The following is a 27,527-nucleotide window of genomic DNA, read 5'->3' on the forward strand; positions in this document are numbered from 1 at the left end:
GGAGTCTTTATTCTCCTCCCACTTCCTGGTTTTACACTTTCTTTAAAGACTGAGACACATGAGCATGTTTTTTTTTCTTCCCCATGTAACTGCTTGAACACATGACCACAGATAGGTCACCTTTTACGCAGTCGTGTGTACCACTGTGGAGGGTTAGTTGTCAAACTGGTCTTTTTGTGACCTTTGTCTTGACAGAGCCTAAGAAGAGACAGTGCAAGGTGCTGTTTGAATACCAGCCACAGAATGAAGATGAACTTGAGCTAAAAATAGGAGACATTATCGATATCACTGAAGAGGTATTTGTATTTTGTGTACAGCTATTCAAGTATATAAATGGGACAGCGATCATGATTCGATGCATATCACAATGTAATTGCATTAGTGTTCACACTAATTATGCCAAAAGTAATCTGTGGTGAATGTTTTAACTTTAAGGAAATGAATTTTGAAGTATATTATTGTATATTTTATAAGCTATTAATGATTCTTCAGGCAGAGATCATTATTTCTTCTGTGTATTTTTCATGGTATCTCTTCATTCATTTAAAAAAAAAAAAAGATTTGATACAGGTTTCATAATAGAAATATTAAGATTCGCAATGTATCATTGCACCCCTAATCGAAGGAGTGTTTTTGTTGGGACAGTTGTAAAACTGTGTATTTAAATTCTGTGTTATTTGCCGGTACATGTATGTGTGCTTGTGCACATTTTACGATACAGTATTCGATGAACCTGTGCATGGTCTTTTTATTTCCAGATTGAAGAGGGTTGGTGGAGTGGCACCTTGAATTCCAAATCAGGACTCTTTCCGTCCAACTTTGTCAAAGAGTTGGATGCCATTGGAGAGAACGGAGAGGTCTATTAACGTTACAACAGACAACGCAGGTAAGACACTGAAAAGTCTGCATCCAGGGATGGTGGAGGTAGGTGCTGATGGGACTGCAGCACCCCTGACTGGCAGGGAGCTGTAGTTACAAGGCAAAAAGTTAGTTTGAGTCCCACCTGCCCAAGGGTTTCTATAGTGCCTGTGGTCTTTTTGTAGTTACCTATCAGTGTTTTCTGTTGCTGTGTGAGAATATCAGGTTAGTTGTTCTATTGCTACCTGTATAATGTAGTTGTAGCTTATTAAAAAAATACTTCAAAATAGTAAAACTGCATGCCACATTGCTGTATAAGAATATGGTACAATTCCTGTTTAACATACAGCAAGTTGGTCTTCAAGATTGCTCTTGCAGCATAAAACATCCTTAAACTGGTGTAAAGTGTTGCCGTTGGCTGTACAAAATTTATGCAAAGACCGTGAATGTTACCCAACGCATCACGTAATGTGACATCATGATGTAACAGACTTTGTCTTAACGCCGCTAACTCTCCCCGACTTCAAGCGTCCCTGCCTGCACTTCCCAGTTGGTTTGCTTGATTTTTAGTCTGTTTTTTTTTTTTTGTTTTTTTTTTCTTCTGCATTCAGATGGTCAGTTGCCGCATTCTGCAGACAGCACGCCACCCTCGATAGATGCATATTTATGCTTATCTTTGTCAGAGTTACTGTATGAACTCTAACTGAATAATGTAGCTACTCAACCCAACTAAAGCAAGTTCTAAAACATAGCAACAAATGTTGGGATCCTGTATGAGAATTTACAAAATTGTGTGTGTGAGAGAGAGCATATTTTCTGGAGAGTCATGCCTGTTTAAGAAATACCTCTTGAAGAGGAAAAACCCATATATAAGTTTGAGAGGTCCTGGGACTTAGACTGAAAAACTGTCTGCGCACGCATGTATATACGTACATATACATTCGCCCAGCTGAATTTACCAGTTAACACCAAATTGAGTGGAATGAACGAGTTTATCAATACCGTAATTTCATGTGATCATAATAAATTTGCACCCTCTTTGCCTTTTAAGGAATGAAATTGATCATTCAAATAAATCAATCATCATGTTACAAAAATGTTTTTTATCACCATCTAGTGGCTGAAACGTGAACACAACTTAATATCACTGCTAAGCAGCAGTGAAATGGCGCATTGTGACTCAGTTTTCATTACCTTGAGTTTTACAGTCAGTCTCTTCTTCTTGGTGCCTCTCCCCAGATGGAAGTGCCACAGAAAGCACAAACAACTCGACATCACCTCAGCCCTCCACAGGGAACGGAGTCATCGCTCAGCCCAAGAAGGTTAAAGGTGTCGGCTTTGGAGACATTTTCAGAGACGGTTCACTGAAACTAAAGCAACTTGTGATCGACTCAGAGGAAAAAAAAGACAAGGTGAGTAGGTTGGAGCCTTGTCATGGACCATTTTCTTCAACTTCCACCAAAGATTTTAATTGGATTAAGATCCGGACTATTTGCAGGCCATGACATTGACCCTATGTGTCTTTTTGCAAGGAATGTTTTCACAGTTTTTGCTCTATGGCAAGATGCATTATCATCTTGAAAATGATTTCTTCATCACCAAACATCCTTTCAATTGATGGGATAAGAAAAGTATCCAAAACATCAACGTAAACTTGTGCATTTATTGATGATGTAATGACAGCCATCTCCCCAGTGCCTTTACCTGACATGCAGCCCCATATCATCAATGACTGTGGAAATTTACATGTTCTCTTCAGGCAGTCATCTTTGTAAATGTCATTGGAACGGCACCAAACACAAGTTCCAGCATCATCACCTTGCCCAATGCAGATTCGCGATTCATCACTGAATATAACATTCATCCACAGTCCACGATTGCTTTTCCTTAGCCCATTGTAACCTTGTTTTTTTTCTGTTTAGGTGTTAATGATGGCTTTCGTTTAGCTTTTCTGTATGTAAATCCCATTTCCTTTAGGCGTTTTCTTACAGTTCGGTCACAGACGTTGACTCCAGTTTCCTCCCATTCGTTCCTCATTTGTTTTGTTGTGCATTTTCGATTTTTGAGACATATTGCTTTAAGTTGATGTCTTCCTTGGTCTACCAGTATGTTTGCCTTTAACAACCTTCCCATGTTGTTTGTATTTGGTACAGAGTTTAGACACAGCTGACTGTGAACAACCAACATCTTTTGCAACATTGCGTGATGATTTACCCTCTTTTAAGAGTTTGATAATCCTCTCCTTTGTTTCAATTGACATCTCTCGTGTTGGAGCCATGTTTCATGTCAGTCCACTTGGTCCAACAGCTCTCCAAGGTGTGATCACTCCTTTTTAGATGCAGACTAACGAGCAGATCTGATATGATGCAGGTGTTAGTTTTGGGCATGAAAATTTACAGGGTGATTCCATAATTTATTCCTCAGAATTGAGTGAGTCCATATTTTTTCCCTCTGCTTGATCTGCTTTTTTTCTACAAAATTAAACCACTGAATGAACATCCTCCGAAGCCAGTGATTCCATAATTTTTGCCAGGGGTTGTAGTATCGTGGGTTCCAGCCTCTCAAGTTTGAAGACTTGCAGATTGTCTTGTTGTTGGTTGGACACAAGTCACCTGGAGGTGCCATATTGTCATTTTAAAAGATGTCAGTTTTTATTTTTTCCTTCACACATGTTTTTGACTGTCCAATTGTACATGATGCTGCAGTAGTCTATCATGCGCAACAATACACATTAACAGAGCAGCTCAGAAACTCCTTTGACAATGGGCACTTTTTTTGCAGTAGATCCACTAATTCAAGAAAAATAGATGTGCATAACTGAAGCGGGAGTTTTCAGTTGAGCAACTTACTACTTAAGTAAGTGGAGTTGAGTTGCCAAACTCCCTCTTTAACCCTTATTTGAGCACAGAACGAGCTGCAGCATGAGAATGTTGATAGGATTACCAGGAAATATACTGAAATGAACATTTTTTCAAAAAGTTGTATTGAGACAGAATGTACTCTTACAGCATATTTGTACCCCCCCCACAATTTATCAGGGTGGATGATAAACCCTTTACCTTCCTTTCAAGTTATGTGGTTTTATTCAGTTTTCAAAATTTTATTTTATTATTTATTTATTTTTTGCACATCTCAAAGTAATTATGGCTTCAGTCATAGCATGCAGTATTAGTCATCAAGCCTTCGACTGTGTTGTTTCAGGGTTATCTTTTTTTTTTTTTTCTCCCCCACGCCATGCTGCCTATAATTCATCACCGTTAACCACATCTCAAACTGCACTGTCCATTAGCATCCATACTTGAGAGCATGAAGCCATGATCAGATGATTGACTTCAACCACCAAGTGTCTCATAGCTGGTATTTGTCCACATGAAGCCACACTCATGTCCAATAAGTCATTTCCACCTGTATGGTTTGCTTCATTTTAGCCCCCATCATTACCATCAACTGCAAAGCCCGCCGATTCCAAAACTACAGAGTCACAGAGAGCATATGGAGAGAACAAATCAAAAGGTAAAAGACAAAGAGGATTGTATAATGAAGTGAGGAGAAATGTTTGGCCCGAAGTTTGAAATGTTATATTTAAATCATTCCAGTCGAAAACCAACTGAGTAACTGTTGACTGTCTCCTCAGTGAAAGAGTACTGTAAGGTCATCTTTCCTTTCGAGGCCACAAACGTGGACGAGCTAGACCTGAAAGAGGGTGATGTCATCCACGTACTGACCAAGGTGAGATAACACTGTGTTATACTGCGAAACTGAAGGACAAAACTACTAGACTTGTTTGGAAACTCAAGGATTTGGGGAGGATTATTTTTCTTTTCTTGTCTTTCTTCCAAAATAAAAGAGCTGTTATCTAAACTATTTTACTAGATTGTCATCCAGCATTTTTGTAACTAAATGCATTCTTTTTGAGCGCTCCAGGTTCCTATCGTGTTCCAAAGGCACAAACCGAAACAAATGTATGAGTCAATGTGCTGATTAGACTATTTATTCATGTTTTTTTTTAATTTCATTATCGCGTAATGACACTTATCATTGCCTTGTCTGTCATCTCTAACAGGACACAGGTGAGCCCGGTTGGTGGCGAGGGGAGATTGGAAGCAAGGAAGGAGTTTTCCCAGACAACTTTGTGGTGCTGCTTTCTGAAGCAGAGAAAGAGGTGAGACTCTAGTATGAATGGAATAACAGTGCTTACACATAAGGTAAGGGTTTTATTGGGAAACTTTAAGACGTTTTAATGGCTACTTTTATTTGACAGGTACATTCTGGTGTGAAATCTTGGAACTGAATAGTTGTTGGGCATTATGGTCATATTATACCGTGTATTAATGTACATCTTTTAGTATTTTGTGCATTTGTCACTTAATTGTAACTAAAAATGCCAGCTGTGCTTATAAACAAACATAATATTTTTAATGGCTTCCTTGTTTTGGCTTATTAGCATTTCTTTTAATAAATTTCAAAGACAAAATTGGTTTAAAATCTTTGTTTTATAGTTGGCAAGATGGCAGTTGTAGTTATTGCAGCTCTGTAAATAGGATCTGAAACTATGTAAATATCTCTTATGCTGTTAATTTGAAAATCTTGCTGCTCTGTCTGGCCATGTCGGGGTCAGTAAGGAATTTTAGATCTCTTCATGGAATTGTGGCACCCATCCCCCCAAAAAAACTTAATACTGTTGAATTGCACTTTTACTGTCTTAATGTTTTATTTTACTGCTGCTCTTAATGTTGCTTTTCTGTATAATGGTTACTTCTCTGTATAATGGTTACTTCTATGCCGCTGTAAAGCGCATTGAGTGAATAGTGGCTTAATGAAGATAATGTGTAATCTTCTGGCTATACTAAAATATGAAAAGGAGCGAAATGTGGCACAATGGAGCCTGATAACAAGAGCACATGATTACAGGCCATACTAAAATACGAAATGGAGCAAAATGGGGACTGATAATTATGAAATGGGGGTAAAATTTAAAGAAATGGAGCAAACTGACCCAGACTGGCTCCAAATATGATTAAATTAAGTACTTTTATTTAATTATTTTTGCGCAAAATGGAGCGAAATGGGGACTGATAATAATGAAACGGGGGTAAAACGTAACAAAATGGACCAGACTGACCCATTGACTGAAGTTTCATCTCTTGAATGCTGCCAGATGGCACACCTGCCCCTACTACATGTACTGAGCGCATCTCAGAAAAAAAAAAAAACAAAAGCCAAACAATTAAATGAAAGTACTTATTTGGAGTCAGTCTGGTTCACTCTGCTCCATTTCGTTACGTTTTACCCCCATTTTGTGATTATCAGTCCCCCCCTTTGCTTCATTTTGTATTTTAGTATGGCTTGTAATCTTCTTGTATTCTTGTTTCAGGCTTCCGCTTCCAGAGGCTCATTGCAATTACCAGCTAAGAACGAGGTAGAAGAGGTAAGCAATCAGTGCCACCAACAGGATGTTCGCTCCTGTACTGCTGGTGGGCAACATTTTTATCGTGTACTTCTCAAACTCTTAAGTAGTCTGAGTATTGATGAGCATCAGATAATGAAGAATCCCAAGAGTCCGGTCACAGTGTGTGGAGTTTTTTTTTGTGTGTGTGTGTGTGTGTGTGGTTTACTCTGAATGTCTTCTGTTTCTCTTAGAAACCAAGGAAGCCGCCTCCACCATCAAAAAATGCCGGTAAGAAACTCAGTCTCTCCCACCTTACATAATTTTATATACTGTATTTTCTGGCATATAAATCATGGTTTTTAAGAGTTTGAGAGGTCCTGTGACTTATACACTGGTGCAGCTTGTATACTGAAAAACCACACATTCATTCGTAGTTATGATGTTTCTTTTATACAACACTTTCCCCAAGAATCAAAACAGTAAACTAATAATAATAAATTTCAGTAAAAAGTACATTACAACAATGCACAAAATCCCAAATTAAAGAAGTGATGATAGAGGAAAAATGGCGCAAATTATACTTCAGAACATATGGTACCCTTAAATAAATACGGTCATCTTATCATTAACTGTATAACTTGTTTTTGCACTGGAACAGCCTCGGTATGATTTTAAATAATATGAGGAAGATGCTTTGTCCGGTTAAAAGCCATGTGGATTTAGTGAAATAATTGTGTTTTAGGGACATAACAACAGTAAGACCCCAATATCAACCAACACCTTGTATCGCAGTGTTAATATATATATATAAATATTGAAAGATCTACCCCAAAGACTGGCTCAGCCATTTTCATTAAGAATCTCTCAACAAATGGGTGCTTGGGGGGTTTCAAAGGGTGCTGCTTTTTGGAATGCATAAATAAAAATCATCTCCTGACATTTTCGCACTTCTAATTGAAGGAAATGGTCAAACTAATCTAATTGGCAGACTTGGAGAGTTTTGATTAAAGTTGTGTTTTTTTTTTTTTTTTTTTTTTTTTTTTGGGACTGTGGGTCTCTGTGAACAGCCCATCCCATCATCTTCACAATCTGCAGTTTGCAAGTGCACACTTGCATAATTTCTGGTTCATGTTTGCACAGGAAGTTGCCCACAAGTTTACTTTCGTGTCTTCTACCCCTGTGTGTGGTTTTCTGCGACATCACTGTGACTGCTCACATCTTGGCGCTACTGTAGTGTGCATGTGTGTGGGTCTGCACATGAAAACCCACAAATGGGACAAATGTCACACACTTTTTTTTGTTGTTTTTGTGCTAGATGATGTGAGCTATACACGGCGTACGTTTGGAGGCGTGCAGGCTCGTGCCCACTCATTTTCGTCAAAGCTTATGTGCAGATCTGTTAAAACTTGAATTGCTGCTGTCAAACAGAAAGTCCTCTTCTGTGATTTGCTCTGGATCATGTTCCGTTTTGCAGCTCACAAGCCGGACGTTCCCGGTGCCGATAAGAAGCCTCATTCCGTCAGGCCAGAGGACAAAGGTAAGACAGTTCCCGGTCTTATCCTGTGTTCAACTTTCTTTCATTTGTTCGGCTACTTGTGTTGCCTCGGGGCCATATTGTTTCGGCAGAAGTGTATCTCCAGATCTATAAGAGAAGACAGCTTAATGTGAATATTTTAGACTCTGGGAAGAATCTGGAGTTCCTGGATGAAGCCCAGACAGAGGTGGGGAGGTCTTGTCTTCACAGAGGAACTGGACATCTTGCTTGAAACCTGGACCTTCTTGCTTAAGAAGTGCTAACCATTGCTCCACCATGCTTCTCTTATTCCATAATTGTGATTTTAGTTTAATGACATATCACATTCAAAAGGATTAAAGTTCCATCAGGTTACATGTTTGACAAGATACTAGTACCAACTGCAGTTAAAATTTAAAAGCAGCATAAAAGATGAACAAAGATCTGACCTGACTTAGACTACCTATGCTGAATTTTGCTTGAGGAGAACCTTAGTCATGAACACTTCAGTGTTCAGCTGTGACATTTTTAACAACTTATTTTTGGTTCATATTCTTATTTCAGTCTTTGTCCACACAGTGCACTGGACAATCCTCAGATCTGTGATTTTATTATGCAGAAATGTAACTTGTTTTGGAGGTGGTGTTGTACCTGCTTTCTGATAGGCCACCTCACATTGTGAGGTTTTAACTGCTTTACTATGTTACCTACGACATCGACATGGTAGCAGTTTGTGTTGGCGTGCTCTTCCAGGATTGAAAAGATGAGCTACATCATAAACTATCGAACGGATTCATGCTGTTTGACAGGTTTATCAGTTGTGCACTGTTGACTCCCAAAACATGAATGTACTGCAAATCACAAATTATCTGCAAACCATGAATTAAAATTTATGCAAACTGCAAATATCTGCAAACCGTTAATAATTTTGCTGCAAACCGTGAATGAAATATCCCACAAAATGTGAATGCAGGTCTCGTAAAATGCAAGTCGCACAACGTGAATATCATTCATGATATGTTTTCTTTCAGTTTAAGTAGTTTACGGATTTCAATTTACGGATCAATTACTTCAGGGAATCTTGATCGCAAACTATCTCAGCAAATACATAATTTTTTGGGTGGGTCACTACACCTGGTGAGGTGAGCCACAAGTAGGCGCTCACTTCTGGTGTCAAGCGCCTGGCTCCACTGGGCATGACCCGCTCCGGGGACAGTAGCAGGTGTGGAGTTTGACTGGGGCGGTACACCTGCCAAACGGCAACACAGGTGTCCTAAGGCAAACTCACGGAGGACAGAAACCTCCCGTGGAGCAGAAGGGTAAAAGCTCGCTCGATTTTGATTGTCAGTATGAATACAGACCGTGAAAGCGGGACCTCACGATCTTTCTGACTTCTTGGGATTTAAGCAAGAGGTGTCAGAAAAGTTACTACAGGGAGAACTGACTTGTGGCGGCCAAGCGTTCATAGCGACTTCACTTATTGTACCTTCAATGTCAACTCTTCCTATCATCATGAAGTACAATTCACCAAGCGTTGGATTGTTCACCCACTAATATAGAACGTGAAAGAGTCTAATGTGCGTGTGAGTCGAGGGGTGGAGCAATGACATTGTGAGGCGTGCAGTCATAATCCCACAGATGGTAGTTTCCCATCAATTGGCTCCTCAGCCAATCACATACATCAAATTGTGAAGAAATTCACGTTTTGCGAGATGTGCGTTCACATTTCAAGAGATTTTTTTCAACATTTACGTTTTGCAGTTCACGATTTGCAGCTGATTCACGTTTTGGGGGTTAACGTGAACTCATCTCAAGAGATTTGAAGAAAAACTTTGTGGGTGCTGTGAGACAGTCCAGTGCGCTCACAAATGAATGACGTTCGATAATCCAGTGGTAAGCACCAATGGGCCTCAGGCCCTGTGTAGTATGTACTTAAGAGTGGTTCACTTTCAATAATTCCTTCCTTTAAGCAGTCCTGTGGAAGGAAATATTAGCAAAAGTGTTGCCTTTTTTTTTATTACTAATTTACTTTAAAATGGTGATATTGGGAACTCTTCCAACAGCTTGTTAAAATAAGGTTCATTGAAAGAGACGTATTTATTAACAATCAGTGTGAAATTTCTGGTTGAGATAACCAGTGATCGACTTGAAAAAGAATTCAGAAACTGGAAAAAAAAATTGGGGGGGGGGTGACAACACCACAAAAAACTTCTATTCAAGTGCATGAACTAAATGAATTTAGCTTATGAAAAGCCACTTCTAACAGGACTTTGACATTGAAAATCTTTTCAAATGTAAAAAATTGTAGAATTGTAAACTAGTGCTGGCGGAGGTTTGCGCTCTAGTTTTTAACATGCAATCCACAGATGACAGAATTTGAGTGATTTTTAGCACCTTTAGTTGTCATCGCGCTTGTTTTGTCATTTTTGTAAGTGTTGCTTTGACGACTTGGGGCCTTCTTTTACCATTGGTTTTCTTCCAGTTTAGAAGGTTCCAGATGTGCTTCAGGTTTTATTGCAGGTAATAGATTTGTTTTTCCCCCCCTCTCATCTTCTTTTGTTTTAATCCCCTCTTTATCTGCTTGGCTCTTCACCTCATTACTTTGTTTACCGTATTTCCATCCACGACTCTGTCCTTCCTTGCCAACTCCATTGATTCATCCTTGTATCGTCTGCTCATGCGGAGGTTGATATTTGATTCGTTAAGGTGATATATTGTCATTGTTTTTGTTTAGTCTGTGGCGTTAATGATATTCTCTGTATTGGTGCGTGATGCTATATATAACACAACTTAAAAAATAGAATATCATTCTATATAAAGTAATGTCACTGTCTTTTTTTTTCAGTTCTCAAGGTGAGAGCCAAAAGGAAAAACAATTTAAGTGAAATTAAAATTTTCTGTTTTAACTTGAGTTTGTCATTGGATGGATGTGTATATATGTATATATATGTATGTATGTATATGTATATGTATATATGTATATGTATATATATATATATATATTTGTTTTTGACTGCACAAAACACTGGCTTGAGGGATTATTTTATTTTCATTGTATCTAAAGTCATGATTTGTTCAGACATGCTTTTCTTGCTGTCTCCAAGTAAGTTTGAAGGTGTGCGTGCACTGCAGTTCTTATCAAACTGAAACTGTCTCAGCGGAAACAAGATGTCTGAGTCACGTGGTAAAACATGAACCTATTGATGATGCTTTATTAGATTTTTCTGTAAAACAGTGTTTAAAGTTGCATTTGTGTAAGTAAACGGTTGTAAATGCGAAACGTCAGTCAGAAACAAATCTTTTTTTTTTATTTTGGTTGATCTGGGTCATCTCATGTTGTCCTCATGTTTGTTTTAATTTGTAAAATTCCAAGATTATATGTATTTTTGGTGATGTTTGATTCTCAGCAAAATCAATATTTTAAGTTTTGTTCCATTTCTAAAATGTAGTTTTTCCTTGTTTATTTCTGTTAACACATCTGTCCTTCCTTGTTGGCATAATTAACGACAGCAGGTCATCATGAGCCCGTCACAAACTGATGTGTGGTTGGAATAATCAAGTGTAATTTCACAACTTTATCATCCATATCACCATTTTCCATTGTGTCTAAAATGTCACTACATAATAAGTCCTGTCTAGGCTGTATGTCACTACATATGGATGTTAGTTTTTGTGCACATATCCCACCTAATGTAGAAGAAAGTAGGTCCTGTATTGGTCCTGAGGCCTATTGGTGCAAAAGTGTACCTTGGATTTTGTTACACAAACTGGATGAGAGTCTGTGATAGAGTTAGGGATGCCAGTCCCCAGAAAAGGTTGGTACTTTCTTGCAGCTGGGTGAAACAATGCAGATGAGGTGTCTGTTCAAAGTACATGGACAGGTCTCTCTGTTCATTGACTCTTTTCTTTTTGAGTAAATCAAGTGGAAACATTTCCATTTCCACTGTTTTTTGGGCTTTGAAAGGTGATGCCCATATGAGTCACTAAGTGCAAACTCTTGTTCCCGCTCAAGCCTTTCCCTCACCCCAGCAACATTTTCTGACTATAATTGTTAGAGTTCCATCCAGGTGGTTACACCGCACTCTCCGTTTCCATGGCTCTCTCCCTTTATTGTGTTGCTTCCTGTTTCTTCAGCCTTTGTGGGGTTTTTTTTTGTTTGTTTTTTTAATTGTTGCACCTATGTGTCTGCCATTCTGTGGCTCTTTTCTTCTGTTTTGGTTCTTGAGGATATTGACATCCTCTCATGACTCCATGTGACTTCAGAGGGTATTTTTGTTACAACAAAGAAGCTTTCAGTAACCCCTGCCCACAAAAAAGTGGTGCGTTTATCTTTTTTCTTTTGTCAACTGGCTTTTATGATGTGAAGCGCACACACACATCACAGGAATAATCCTGAATGTAGCAAATCCAGTTGGTGTAATTCCAATGTATTGGTTGCACTCTGTACTTGTGTAGCATCACCAGAAGTTTTTGTCCACCGGCTGCTACCTGACTGTTGTAACCTTTTTCATTTCACCTTTTCTGTTTTCTTGCCACATGGAATTTCTCTCTTGTCCAGTTGACACACCTGTGGTTGATCACAAACCAACCAAGCCTGGCGCACCTTTGGTCCACCCAAAGAAAAAGCCGGTCCTTCCTCCTGGTAAGAGCAGAGCAGGAAGCATCCCACCAAAGAGGCCTGATAAACCCAGTGCTCCCTCCCCAAACCTGAAGTAAGTTCCTTTCACTTTCAGGCCATTTAGCTCTCTGCTACCTTTGAAATTTTTTTGCGTACATGAAAGGAATTCTATACACTATCTTTGTTTCCTTCTGCAGACACAATGGCGACGCCCCTTCCTCAGGGCCAAAGGTCGATTTTGAGACAACAGTGCCCACTAAACCCAAAACACTCTCTGGTGATTGGGTGAGAAGACCTCAGATACGGGTACGTGTGACTCATAGGTGGGGCCAGCATGGTTGTTCCATGTGAAAAACCTTACTTGGAACAGAAGTGAACATTAGATATTTTTGCACACAGTCAGGTCCACAACTACTTGGAATAGTGACAGTTTTGTAATTTTGTCTCTGCAGACCATAGTGATGGAATTAAAATTAAACTATCAAGATGCACTTGTAGTGTAGTCTTTGGGCCTTAATTCGAGAGGTCATGGCTATTTGTATATACACAGTGCATCCAGGAAGTATTCACAGCGCTTCACTTTTTCCACATTTTTTTTTTTATGTTGCAGCCTTATTCCAAAATGGATGAAATTCATTTTTTTCCTCAAGATTGTACACACAATACCCCATAATGACGATGTGAAAAGTTTTTAGATTTTTGTAAATTTATAAAAATAAAAAATGAAGAAGTCAGAGGTGTTTGAAGTGTTCACAGCCTTTGCCATGAAGCTCAAAATTGAGCTCAGGTCCATCCTGTTTCCACTGATCATCCTTGAGATGTTTCTACAGCTGAATTGGAGTCCACCTAGGGTAAATTCAGTTAAGGTCCCACAGTTGACAGTACATGTCAGAGCACAAACCAAACATGAAGTCAAAGGAATTGTCTGTAGACTCTGAGACTGGATTGTCTCAAAGCACAAATCTGGGGAAGGGTACAGAAGCATTTCTGCTTCTTTGAAGATTCCAATGAGCACAGTGGCCTACATTATCTGTAAATGGAAGACATTCAGATCCATCAGGACTCTTTCTAGAGCTGGCCGCCCATCTAAACTGAGCATTCAGGGTAGAAGGGCCTTAGTCACTTAGCCTTAGAAGGGCCTAACTCACAAACTCGTAGCTTAAAGCAGATAACCCGTAAGTTGGAGAGGAAATGGCGTCTCACTAATTTAGAAGATCTTCACTTAGCCTGGAAAAAGAGTTTGTTGCTCTATAAAAAAGCCCTCCGTAAAGCTAGGACATCTTTCTACTCATCACTAATTGAAGAAAATAAGAATAACCTCAGGTTTCTTTTCAGCACTGTAGCTAGGCTGACAAAGAGTCAGAGCTCTATTGAGCTGAGTATTCCATTAACTTTACTAGTAAGACTTCATGACTTTCTTGCTAACAAAATTTTGACTATTAGAGAAAAAATTACTCATAACCATCCCAAAGATGTATCGTTATCTTTGGCTGCTTTCAGTGATGCCGGTATTTGGTTAGACTCTCTCTCCGGTTGTTCTGTCTGAGTTATTTTCATTGGTTGCTTCGTCCAAACCATCGGCATGTTTATTGGACCCCATTCCTGCCAGGCTGCTCAAGGAAGTCCTACCATTATTTAATGCTTTAATCTTAAATATGATCAATCTATCTTTGTTAGTTGGTTATGTACCACAGGCCTTTAAGGTGGCAGTAATTAAACCATTACTTAAAAAGCCATCACTTGACCCAGCTATCTTAGCTAATTATAGGCCAATTTCCAACCTTCCTTTTCTCTCAAAGATTCTTGAGAGGGTAGTTGTAAAACAGCTAACTGATCACCTGCAGAGGAATGGTCTATTTGAAGAGTTTCAGTCAGGTTTTAGAATTCATCATAGTACAGAAACAGCATTAGTGAAGGTTACAAATGATCTTCTTATGGCTTCGGACAGTGGACTTATCTCTGTGCTTGTTCTGTTGGACCTCAGTGCTGCTTTTGAAACTGTTGACCATAAAATTTTATTACAGAGATTAGAGCATGTCATAGGTATTAAAGGCACTGCGCTGCGGTGGTTTGAATCATATTTGTCTAATAGATTACAGTTTGTTCATGTAAATGGGGAATCTTCTTCACAGACTAAAGTTAATTATGGAGTTCCACAAGGTTCTGTGCTAGGACCAATTTTATTCACTTTATACATGCTTCCCTTAGGCAGTATTAGACGGTATTGCTTAAATTTTCATTGTTACGCAGATGATACCCAGCTTTATCTATCCATGAAGCCAGAGGATACACACCAATTAGCTAAACTGCAGGATTGTCTTACAGACATAAAGACATGGATGACCTCTAATTTCCTGCTTTTAAACTCAGATAAAACTGAGTTATTGTACTTGGCCCCCACAAATCTTAGAAGCATGGTGTCTAACCAGATCGTTACTCTGGATGGCAATTTCCCTGATCTCTAGTAATACTGTGAGAAATCTTGGAGTCATTTTTGATCAGGATATGTCATTCCAAGCGCATATTAAACAAATATGTAGGACTGCCTTTTTGCATTTACGCAATATCTCTAAAATCAGAAAGGTCTTGTCTCAGAGTGATGCTGAAAAACTAATTCATGCATTTATTTCCTCTAGGCTGACTATTGTAATTCATTATTATCAGGTTGTCCTAAAAGTTCCCTAAAAAGCCTTCAGTTGGTTTCAGAATGCTGCAGCTAGAGTACTGACGGGGACTAGCAGGAGAGAGCATATCTCACCCGTGTTGGCCTCTCTTCATTGGCTTCCTGTTAATTCTAGAATAGAATTTAAAATTCTTCTTCTTACTTATAAGGTTTTGAATAATCAGGTCCCATCTTATCTTAGGGACCTCGTAGTACCATATTACCCCATTAGAGCGCTTCGCTCTGACTGCGGGCTTACTTGTAGTTCCTAGGGTTTGTAAGAGTAGAATGGGAGGCAGAGCCTTCAGCTTTCAGGCTCCTCTCCTGTGGAACCAGCTCCCAATTCAGATCAGGGAGACAGATACCCTCTCTACTTTTAAGATTAGGCTTAAAACTTTCCTTTTCGCTAAGGCTTATAGTTAGGGGCTGGATCGGGTGACCCTGGACCATCCCTTGGTTATGCTGCTTTAGACGTAGATTGTGGGGGGGTTCCCATGATGCACTGTTTCTTTTCCTCTTTTTGCTCCGTATGCATCACTCTGCTTTAATCATTGTGATCGATCTCTGCCCCCCTTCCACGGCATGTCTTTTTCCTGGTTTTTTCCCTCAGCCCCAACCAGTCTCAGCAGAAGACTGCCCCTCCCTGAGCCTGGTTCTGCTGAGGTTTCTTCCTGTTAAAAGGGAGTTTTTCCTTCCCACTGTTGCCAAGTGCTTGCTCATAGGGGGTCGTTTTGACCGTTGGGGTTTTTCATAATTATTGTATGGCCTTGACTTACAATATGGAGCGCCTTGGGGCAACTGTTTGTTGTGATTTGGCGCTATATAAGAAAAAAGTTGATTGATTGATTGATAGTCAGGTCACTCTGTCAGAGCTCCAGCATTCCTCTGTGGAGAGAGAACCTTCCAGAAGGACAACCATCTCTGCAGCAATCCACCAATCAGGCCTGTTTGGTAGAGTTGCCAGACGGAAGCCACTCCTTAGTAAAAGCCACATGGCAGACACCTGAAGGACCCTCGGACCATGAGTGACAAAACTTTCTGGCCTGATGAGACAAAGATTAAACTCTTTGGCATGAATGCAGGTGTCATGTTTAGAGGAAACCAGGCACCATCCCGACAGTGAAACATGGTGGTGGCAGCATCATGCTGTGGGGATGTTTTTCAGTGGCAGGAACTGGGAGACTTGTCAGGATTGAGGGAAAGATGAATGCAGCAATGTACAGAGACATCCTGGATGAAAACCTGCTCCAGAGGCGCTCTTGACCTCAGACTGGCTGGGGTGAGGGTTCATTTTTCAGCACGACAATGACCTAAAACACACAGCCAAGATATCAAAGGAGTGTCTTCAGGACAACTCTGTGAATGTCCTTGAGTGGCCCAGCCAGAGCCCAGACCTGAATCTGACTGAACATCTCAGGAGGGAGAGCTGAAAATAGCTGTGCACCGACACGCCCCATCCAACCTGATGGAGCTTGAGAGGTGCTGCAAAGAGGAATGGACAAAACTGACCATAGATAGGTGCACCAAGCATCATATTCAAGAAGACTTGAGGCTGTAATTGCTGCCAAAGGTGTGTCAACAAAGTACAGTAAAACTCGCATATAATGCATTCAGACACATGCGAGTGGTTTTAATGTAAATGCTTTGTGATGGGAGGTTTTGTGCGATGCGAGTGAAAATCTGTTGTACAAGACCCAGTATAGACAGTTTTATAACATGGAAAACCATAAAAAAGCATTGGGACTTTTGCTTTTGTCCGGAAAAAATGAATTTACTCCATTTTGGAACAAGGCTGTAACATAACAAAAAGTGGAGTGCTGTGAATACTTTCTAGATGCACCGTACAGCGCCTCAATTTGTCTCTTCCTTGTACAGTCACCCAGTTTTTGTGAACTGCCTATGCCAGACATTTAGCTTACAGTTCAATACTGTGTGTATTTACTAATTTCCTCACTCATGTATGATGCAGGGTTGCATGTCAGGTAAAGGACCATGGGAGATGACAGTCATTACATCAGCAGTCAGTGAACAAGAGTACAGTAAAAGTTTGGACTTTTTGTGTGTGTTTCTTTTATTCCATTGGGTGCAAAATTGATTTTGGTGAGCACAGTCATGTGGAGCGATGATAATGCATCTTACTACAGAGCAAAAAAATATGAAAGCTTTTCTCCAGGAAATTCATATAACTCATTGACATGGCCAGTAAAATGGTCCGTATCTGATTGGAAATGAAGGAATTTAGTGCATGAAAAGGCTCCATCCTGCAAGAGAGGAAATGGGAAAGTTCAACTGCTACACAGTGGGAAGCAATTCGATGGATAAAATTATCTTTCATTCTTGAGGTCCTTCAGGAATTCTGGCGGTTAAAAGTTTTAGAAGCACCAAAAGTGTTGAATGTCATTTTTGGTTGATTTTTTTTTTTTTTTTTTTTAACTCATCTACTTCTTCTGGAACACAATACACCATTAATTAATAAAACTGAATCTGAGGTGTTAAGGGAGCCAACAAGAATTTAGTCAACAGCAGGTTGCTCTGTGGGACGGGAGTTTGACTACCAGTGCATTTATAAACTAGGGTGTAGTTGACAGTGTGTGTGATTCAGGCTACCCGCCTGTGCCCTTGGGCAAGGTACATTGTCTGTTTTATCCCACTCAACCCAGCTATAAATGGATACTGGCCTTGGCTGGGAAGTAACCTGTAATAGACAGACAGGTGGAGTTGTAGACCCTAAACTTCACACTAGGGTGTCCAGGGATGAGCACCGTCACCAGGGGCCTCAGGACCTGCATAGGACTGACTTCTGTTAATTAAGGAAGCAGAGTTAATGTCCTTGACTTGTGGCGATTCCACAATTGTTGCCCGAATGTATGATATGAAAGGCAACTTCAGTCTGAGAATAAGAGACCTGCTGGCTGAACTTGACAAAACAAACTGGTTGATACTTGGATCACATCCTAAATGTAGTGCACCTGTTTTCCAATTGCATGTTTGTTCATGTTGTCCCTATCTTCTGCAGATTTTTAGTTTAAAATTTGTCATTTGAAATGGTTGCATGTTGTTGTCCATTCTCCATAGACTTGATGAGTTTTGATGACTTATCTTCTAACTCGGAGAAGCTCTCTCACCCCACCGCAACCAGAGCAAAAATGCCTGGCAGGAGGCTGCCTGCCCACTTTGTTGGACATTTGGTGAGCACACCCAAGACACACACATACACACTGTAGCTGTGCAGGACTGTATAAAAGAGTTTAAGACTATATGGTGGCTTTAATTCACAAATGGAATAATTTCATAACTTTCAAGAAAAAAAAAATCTGCAATGTCTCCACAAGCGACAGGATTAGAGAGGTGAGAGGTGTTGGATTGAATTTGGTAACAAGATAAAAGGCAGGTGATTGGTGTTTTTAAGTGTAGAATACGAATGGCTGCTTGTTCTTAACCATTACAATTGCCGTAACTTCGAACACTGTACTTGAGTCTTTGCTGGCACCATTAAGTTGAAGATTTGGTTTCCATTTTGTTTTTCCAAGAAAACAGTCTGCAGCTTTATTGGGGAACTCCAGGATTTTCAAACTGGACTCTTTGTTGATCTTAATCAGTCCAGTATTAAATTTGAACACGAATGCCTTCATGGGCTAAACAGCTACAGAATGTTACAACAGAGTGGCAAGTGGAAAAACCTTCAAGTAAACACTTATTTTAGATCAAAATATCACAAGAACTAAGTGGGTTTCTACTACATATTTGCACAAAATTTAAGCAGTATTTTCAGAATGGTGACAAAAAGCAAATGTGAAAAGGCAGCTTTTCCATTAAATGATGTTATACATCATATACTGGATTTTGTCCTCTCACGACAACGATCATTCCAATGGTCATGATGATGGATGTACAAGTCCAGCTAAATACCGGCATTTTGTTGGTGGGTGTCTTAAAACCAGTAACAAGGCACTTACTACTGAAAGTCTTTGGAACCCCCCCCCCTCCCTGATGCAAAAGCTGAGAAAGTACCGGGTTAAACCCTCTTTTGCCTTAAGAGCTGCCTTAATTCTTCATGGCATAGATTCAACAAGGTGTTGGAAACAGTCCTTGGAGATTTTGGTCCATTTTGACATGGAGTCACGCAGTCGCCCGTTCAACCAGTCTGCTTATTCTCCTCTGACATCAACAAGGCATTTTTGTCCACATAACTGCTGTACACTGGATATCTTCTGTTTTTTGGACCATTCTCTGTAAACTCTAGAGATAGTTGCGTATGAAAATCCCAGTAGGTCAACAGTTTGTGAAATACTCAGACCAGCTCATCTGGCACCAACAACCATGCCACATTTAAAGTCACGTAAATCCTCTTTCTTCCCCATTCTGATGCTCGATTTGAACTTCAAGTTGTCTTCACCATGCCTAGATGCCTGAATGCATTGATTTGCTGCTGTGTGATTGGCTGAATGAGTATATTTAACTTGAAATTTGTCTCGTCTTTCAATGGTTTTCTTTTTGAAATATTATGATGATCTTATTTCCTTCCCACGTGCCGAGGTGAAATGATGAAAATGACATGTAAACATTCACGGCAACCTTTTTCTTTTACAGCCCACCAAGGAAGTGAATGTGGAGAAATCGTTTAAGAATGATGACGAGGATACACCCAAACCAAAGCTGACAGAACCCAGAAAGGTAACCTGGACTGCTTCTCATTCATTTTTATGATGTTACAGATTCTAAATGCCTTTAGACAACCTAATAGACATTTAATCCAGCTAAAGAGTTCAGCGTTGTCATGAAGACATCTGCCAACTCATTCCAATACATAAAATGCATTGATTTATTTCTGCAGGGAAGACGGCAGCAGTGCCTTTTATAAATTCCGCTTGTGCCGAGTAATGCGTTGGGAGTTCATGGTCTATATGAGCATTGCCAGTTTCAAATTTATTGAGTTTTACGCTTTCATTACTCTCGAGAGCAGTAAAACTAAATACAGTATAGTCGAAGCACATTCATTTGAGATTGGACTGTTTTATTTTTGATTTGTATGCTTTTTTGCACCTTGTGGTGGTTTATAAAATCAGTCAGTGAAAATATAAGTTGAAAGTACTGGTCCAGTCCATTCTTACCAAAGTGTTAATTACATAAATATGTCCTCCTTTGTGGTTTTCTACATCTCAGCCCAAACAGATTGGCAGAAAAGTCTTGTTGTGCCCTATTGTCTGTCAACTTGTCCATCTGTTTCTCAATGTTACTGCAATGCCCTTGTAAATTTACACACAGCACAGTAGCTTTCATCCCGTTATGTCAGTCAGTTTTTCTGTCATCTTGATAGTTTTTTTCTTTCAACATTTTTGATTGGAATTGCATTGCTTCTTTTTTAACAGTATAACCCCTTTAATAATGGTCTCATTTGAACAAGAGCTGAACCTGGACTGATTTCATTGTAAAGGATAAAACTTGGAAGAAAACTTAATGAATCAAAGTTTCACGAAGTGAAGCTGTGTGCCAAAGATGATCATTTGTGATTAAGTTCCTCCGCTGCTTTAACAAGCATTTAGAGCTAAAGTCCGCTGTTCACACAAATGATTGTCATCGTCTGTAAACAGCTTGTACAGTTTATAAACATTTCATGAAAAGTATAACTTTTGTTTTCATGTGACAGTGAATGAAACCCCCCTCTCCTCTCCTGTCTCTGACACTCTTCCCCCTGCCCTGTCCTCTCCTTGATTCAGACACCATCTCTGCTGGTTTTGTCTTATTGAGGAAACAGAGCTTTTTGGAAACATAAAGCCTTTAATCTGTAAAATAAACCGTTGATTTCTAAATGCAACAGCAGCTATGGACAAAGGAGGAACTCTGGATTATTAAATAAAGGATTTTGATGAAGTTTTTTTTCTTTTACTCAGAAAGAGATGCTGCTTTCAGCTGTGCTCCGCAGCTCAGAGTGAGGCCACAGCGCACAGTGCATGAAGGTGGAACTTGGCGACCAGTGACTTGATACATCCAGCGCTGCCAAAATTAACTGGGATCTCTGCCAGTATAAGTGGCCGATACAGATATCCACAAAAATGCTGACTATTGGCTCTGGTAATCGGCCAGGCCAGTAATCGGTCGACTCCGAGTCTGTGGGAGATCCTGAAAATTCACAGGATCCTTGATAAGTTGCTGGACATCTTAGTTGGCCTGTACACAGTTACTGTTAGTGCTGTGCAGGATGGAGGCAGAGACTGACAGGGATGTGTTCTGGCTCCTACTCTGTTCTTGAGCCCACGCTTTCAGCGACTTCCTGGACGTAGCCACCACAAATGAATCAATCTGTGTAAAATTGCCAAACTTGTTGGGAGAGTCACTTAACCTCAGCAGTGACCTTAATATTGGACACTAGAGAGAAGTGTTTAGCGCTGTCTTTGAAAGAGAATAGAGGACCAAGTTGTTTGGATGCTGTGCTTCCTGTCTGGTTGGAAGTTCTGAGCACTAACAGTCTACCTAATGTGACGGCTGAATGTCTTTGGTACTCTGCCTTTCTGGAGGATTGTTGGATTCCACTGGAAAGCCTGTGTGTCAGACTGTTCTTGGGCAGACTCTGAGGAGCATCACTTGTGTGGCGACGGAACGTCTGATCCAACGTTGCGGCAGTGTGGCACATTTCTCTGGGCATGAGCCAGCATGCATGTCTGTCAGAGCTTAGGCTCATAGCAACTGGAAAACTCCAGGGAGACGCTTGCATATCCCATGCGTTTCCCATGGCTGCAGTGGATAGATGGCTGATGCAGTGATGTGCATGCTCCCTGACCTGGTCTCTTGGTGAAAAACAACAGTATGACCTTAAGTCATATTTCCTCCAACTTTGTGCTCACGAAAAGGTCACAGTTTGCAATGTTACCACAGTATTTTTCATGATCTCTTTAAAAAAAAAACATTATTATTCTGAAGTTGCTGAGCTAGAATTTTGATCTAAACGGAGAAGTTTTGGCTGGAGTTGTACTATGATGTGTCCGATATCCGTTTTATCGTACTCGCATGTTATACCTGTGGTTATATTATCGTCATCCCATGAGACATCACTTTGGTTTCCCCCCTCATTTTTCTCTCTACAGCCTTCCACAAGCTCAGTGGCTTTACCGCCATCACATCTCAAGCCCACTGAGCCAAAGCCCAGCACGCCCACATCAGTCCTAAACTCCAGCACAGACGGCGCTTCGCCAGAGAGCAGAGGCCGGTCGCATCCCAACGAGACGAACCTCCAGGTGGAGGAGCTGAAGAGTCAGATAAAGGAACTTCTGCTGTCTGTGGAGCTGCTGAAGGCTCAGCAAATGTAATGACACTGAAGGAGTGAAGAATATGTTTGAATCTGGCGGTAGTTTTCCAGCTAATGCTTCCTGACACGTGCATGTAGATTGATTATGTTGCATTTAAATTGCTGAACAAATATTCTCCAGGGAATGTGCTGATGCCAGTTGTTGCATGTTAAACACTTTGTGTTTCCCATCATGCAAACGTTTTTTAAAAATTCTTTTGGTGTGCGTATTTATCTCATTTTGTGTGTATTTCAGATGTGTGTAATGAGTATTTCTGTATTTCCAGGAAAGAAATAACAGATCTACGAGGAGAGTTGGATGAGGAAAGAGTAAAACGTGTGGCCTTGCAGGTAAAATGGATCGTCCTGTAAAAATACTTTGTACTGTCCTAATTCATTACTTGCCAGATATTGATGTCATGTTCACACAAAAGCAGCTCGTAAAACACTGACTGATTTGCAAACAGTTTTTTTGCAATGTGTGACAGACAAACAGCAACTTGGTGCACATAACTGGTACTCATCCTGCTCGTGTGTGCTAAAAATCATTGATGCACACGGAGGGAAGCATCTCTCCCTACAATCTGTCAATGCCTTTCTCCTATGAAGTGCTTCCCTTGTGTTTTCTGCTGCGCATCATTTATTTTTAGCACGCACAACCACACTGCATGCCTCAATATAAATCTCTTTTAACTTACTTTGGGAGGACCTGTAAGTTGTATGCCAAAAATAGGGGTTTAATGTGCACATTATTACAAGATATTTGGTTTCTTGTGAAATAAATGAGCTGAGTTAAAAAATGAACTCACATTTTTATTGTAGTGTTTCCATCGGTGAGGGTCAATGATCAGTGTTTATCTGCATCAAATAACATCCAGTATGTTGTCCAGTTAACCTGTAGCCATCTTGCTTTTTTGTCATTTAAAAGAACTTATGTTAAGTAACAGCCCACACTGTGGAGTGCACATGTGTTACATAGAGTTCTTGTCAGTTTATTAAACTCACCCTCAGGCAAAGGCTGCATTTAAAATGTGAGTTCCACATGCAGGAAATAAGGAGTTTTTCTTAAGTATTAGGAAGTGGATTCTTGTCAAGTTATGTATGATTCACTCACTGCATGTTACAGGGTACGTGTGCTGGATTTTCCACAGTGGAGGCATAACCCACCCATGAAATCACATACTCGTATTCCTGTCTCAGTGAATGGAGGTGTCTTGTATCTCTTATTACCTGTTGAGCCTTTTGTCAAACAAATAATTTGACACTAAAATGAAAATTATGTCAGAGTTACACATCGTTTGAGTTTCAGTCTATAATGAGCTTTTATTGTGTCTTTGTGCCCACGCTCAGATGGAGGTAGAGAAACTAAAGCGGAGCATCCACTCGACGTGAAGCCGGCGTTCCAGTCAACAACAACGCTCCAGATCAGCTGCTGTCCTGTCAGCCAATCACATTGCTGGAGGGTTGCGACGGACAAATAATCACGGCTGGAGAGAGGGTGGGGAAACGGAAGAAATATCTTTCACACAATCCTTTTCAGTGATCTACAAAAAAATAATCTATTTGCCTAGTTTGTAAAATTTACACTTTGCACATATATTTTTTCATGCAGATATAATTAAGCTACAGATGTATATGTTTCTCTCTGCCTTTACCAACACACACAAAATATAATAATAATGAGGCCTTAGTAAAAACTGTCGTTGGACTTGCAGTTCTCCTTCATGCTCTCTCCCTTTCCCTCACAACTCCTCAGGGAGGAGGTTCCTTCCTAGTACTACTGACTTTGAGTAAAGCAGGGGGTGCTTGTATTCTTTATTTTCTTCTTTTTTTTTTTTTTTTTTTTTATGCACAGAATTGGTTTTTAAAAAATGTATGATTTCAGGTTTTTTTTTTGTTTTTTTTTTAACATCTTGAAATCAGTTTGTGACGCGACGAGACATTTTATTTTTTAAATTCCACACTGCGCCTTTGTTGTGTTTTAGAGAGAGCGGTGCTTTTATTTTATTTATTTTTTTTCTTCTTTCTTCCTTGCCTTCCTACCCAGGGTAACACTAACGTGCCTGTTGAAATCTGAATTGTATTTAGTTTCTGTGCTGGGAGTGTTGTGCGTTTACCGTGATGGTATCTGGAAATTTGCAGCATGTTATATTATAGCTCTATTTTTAAACATTCCTACTCACTGACTTGATGTCGGCCACGTTCTGCGCTGTCTGTTCGCAGCCGCTGGCAACGTTGTCGCGCTCTTGCTATAGCCTGCAGGATATTAACAGTATCTATACAAAAACTACCTGAAACAGAAGAAGGGAGGGCAAGAATGTAAGAGGCTTATTTTCTTCCAGCGATCATCTCGAAAACTGCCTTCATTTCTGCCGTGTTTTCTAATCTTTGCATTCTGTACTGTGGCTTTCAATTTAATTAGTGAACTGTGTCACCAGAGAGGAGGAACAATTAATAGGATGCTTGTTTTTAACTTCAGATTTACTGTTATTCCCACATTCCAAGTAAACATCGAGAAAACTGGAATCACAATGGAGCAATAATAATCAAAACCAAGTTCTCAAACGGGGAGGATTGGGTTTATTAGGGAGGGAGGGTAGTATTATTTTTCTCAAAAGCACTTTGAGTCATTCGGATGGCCTTTGCTTGACTTCAGGGTGTTTATCTTCCTTTGACACCAGGCTAAACTGATTATACTGTAAAGAAGTGGAGAGGCCAGTTTGATTGGCTGTGGCATGAAACGAATAACATGGAACCTGTGCGTGAGTTCCATCATGGAGTAGCGTTATGTCAAGATGTCAGCTCGAAAATGACCTGATGCTATTTTATCGCATGTTGAGCGTTCTTGTGTTTCTGTATCAAAGTGTCCTCGAGCAAGATGATAAAACTTCACAATGCTCCCATTGTGCGGATTGGTGAGTTTGCAGCCGTCTGTGTGTGATAAATTCAGATGGGATTACTTGTATAAGGGGAGGTGAAGTGATGTAGTTTTATACTGAAAAGAAAAGCTTTGTATAAATGACACAGATGGGAGTGACTACTTAATAAATAGGCCTGACCCATCAGGCCTAAAAAAAAAAACTACTAAAATTGCTCAACTGAATAGAATATGGATTTGTCTTTGCGGCCACTTTCTATCATCCAGTCTGTCCCATTATCCGTCTTGTTCACTTCTTACATTTTTGGTTGGTTGGGGTGTGTAGAGAGGGGCACGTTCGGTGTGCCATAGCAGGAGGTCTGAACACCTCTCATACACGCACCAAATAATAAATGTTCCATCCAACTTGATCACATGGTTTCATAGCCGTGATGTGTGACATTGACACAGAAATTCTACAAAAACTAAATTTGAGCATGAATGTCAAATCTCCGCTGCTGTTGCGGCGATTGTCTTCGAAATGCTTCTTTCAGCACTTCCATACTTGAGATAAATGTCAGAAAACTCCTTTTTCAGAGGATTTCGATGTTTGTATTTGCACAGGATTATTATAACCTGAGGTCATTTCTTAACATTGTCTGAATCTGTACTGGTACACAAGGGTGCAATCAGTAAAAATAAACTGTGTTTGGACTGCATAAAAATCACTGACAAACTCTGGTAATAATTATTTAACCACACCTCCCTGTGTTAAAATAGTCTTGCTGAATAGGGCTGATGGCACTTTGAGGAAATGCTTTGAGTTGCATCAACATACATTTTGTGTACTGAAGTCTTAAGAGATCAAAACTGTATTTGTGTGCGTCCCTGTTTGACCCATCTGTCACTGAAAGCTGAACAGTTCCTACCAAAAGTTTGAACCTCTTGATAGTGTTCACAAAGTGACATTTCATCAAAATCATCCACCGACCACTTTGAGTATATTCGTAAAATCACATTTTAAATTAATATCATATTTGAACCTAAGTGTTTCTCAGTGCCTCCAAAATTCTAACATAGCAACACATTGATTGTTTTTGTATATTTCTGCAGTTTGGTTGTCAGATTTATTTTTATTGGTTAAGGGGTTCTTGGTCTGAAAAAGTGAGAAACGCTGATCAAAAAGAAATGGACTATTTAAAACACTAAATTATTGCTTAAGTATTCGCCCCCTTCAAATCTTTTAGTATCTGCACACTTTTGCAGCTTTTAGTTTCTGTGCTGTAATTTACCCATTAACACTTTCACAATTGTGTGGTTGTATTTGGGAGGCCATTTGTTTGGTCCATTCTTTTGTGGATTTGTCGTTAGTTTGCTGGAAAATGACTCTTCTGCTTGTTCCAGGACGTTTTGCAAACCAACTCTAGAATTCTTTGTATTTTGTCGCTTTTGTTATACGTTGCATCATTCTGCCACCACCAAGCTTCATGATGTGGAGTGCATGTTGAGTGTCTTGTGCAGTGTTTGTCTTATGCTCCTTTTTTATCCCCCCCCAGTATGAAATTGGAGGCTAGCGTTTAGCATGTCCACATGTGTCTGCTTTCGCTCGTTGGCGTGATATCTCAAAAACCAGTTGACCGATTTCATTCACATTTGGCATAAGGGTGTACTTGAGTGATCAACAGACACTGGTAGATTATGGTGACCTTGGGGTAAATTTTAAGGTCACAGCAAGATAGTAGATGTTATTGCTGCCCTTCCAAGTGGGATTTCATTCATATTTGGCAGAAGGGTGTGCTTGGGTGATCCCAAGACGGTGGGGTATGTCATCTCCTGATGACGCTCATTGAATGAAGTCACAGGTCTCTTGGTGAACTTGTCGCTTTCAATTTCTTAAATGTGTATTTAACTGGACTCTAATGGATATTCATTGACTTGGACATTTTCTTACCTCCATACTAATGTCTTGTGGTTTTATGATGCTTTAGGACAGGTGATCTCCATGAGCAGGGCTGGTTACCCCTGGTTTCATATCTCCAGTGTACTTTTCTAAAGCTTAGCAGAATGTACGGCTCCTTAATTTTTACTTTTGTGAGGACCATTTTTAAAAACCGAAACAGTCGCTTGACTAAGTGGCGAAACATCTTGAAGGCTAAAGTTCGTCCACCCGTTTTCTATGCCTGTTTATTCCAGTTGTGGGTCACTAGAGGAGGGGGGGGGGGGGTGCTTGAGCCTCTTCCAGAGGTGGGGTTCACTATGGGCAGGCTGCCAGTCTGTCATGGGGCGAATGCATGTCGACAAACTCATTCACACCCACAGCCAATTTATAGTCACCAGTTAATCCTGAA

The 27,527-nt window shown here is 40.0% G+C and overlaps 1 protein-coding gene across 1 annotated transcript in view; it reads left to right on the top strand.

The window, feature by feature from the left end:
* The window catches only part of cd2ap (CD2-associated protein), a 37,968-nt gene extending 10,685 nt beyond the window's left edge, over window positions 1-27,283 (top strand). Inside the window, 17 exon segments of the mRNA XM_034161983.1 lie at window positions 196-296; window positions 759-857; window positions 2,067-2,270; window positions 4,287-4,371; window positions 4,493-4,587; window positions 4,922-5,020; window positions 6,233-6,286; window positions 6,499-6,535; window positions 7,722-7,784; window positions 12,319-12,472; window positions 12,576-12,661; window positions 12,664-12,684; window positions 18,116-18,228; window positions 19,631-19,714; window positions 22,123-22,340; window positions 22,610-22,673; window positions 23,673-27,283. Coding sequence (XP_034017874.1) covers window positions 196-296; window positions 759-857; window positions 2,067-2,270; window positions 4,287-4,371; window positions 4,493-4,587; window positions 4,922-5,020; window positions 6,233-6,286; window positions 6,499-6,535; window positions 7,722-7,784; window positions 12,319-12,472; window positions 12,576-12,661; window positions 12,664-12,684; window positions 18,116-18,228; window positions 19,631-19,714; window positions 22,123-22,340; window positions 22,610-22,673; window positions 23,673-23,714 — 1,619 coding nt within the window. The 3' untranslated portion in view covers window positions 23,715-27,283.
* The last annotated feature ends 244 nt before the right edge of the window (window positions 27,284-27,527 follow it).

The sequence above is a fragment of the Thalassophryne amazonica genome, chromosome 21 (assembly GCF_902500255.1).
Source record: "Thalassophryne amazonica chromosome 21, fThaAma1.1, whole genome shotgun sequence".
NCBI classification, from domain to species: Eukaryota; Metazoa; Chordata; class Actinopteri; order Batrachoidiformes; family Batrachoididae; genus Thalassophryne; species Thalassophryne amazonica.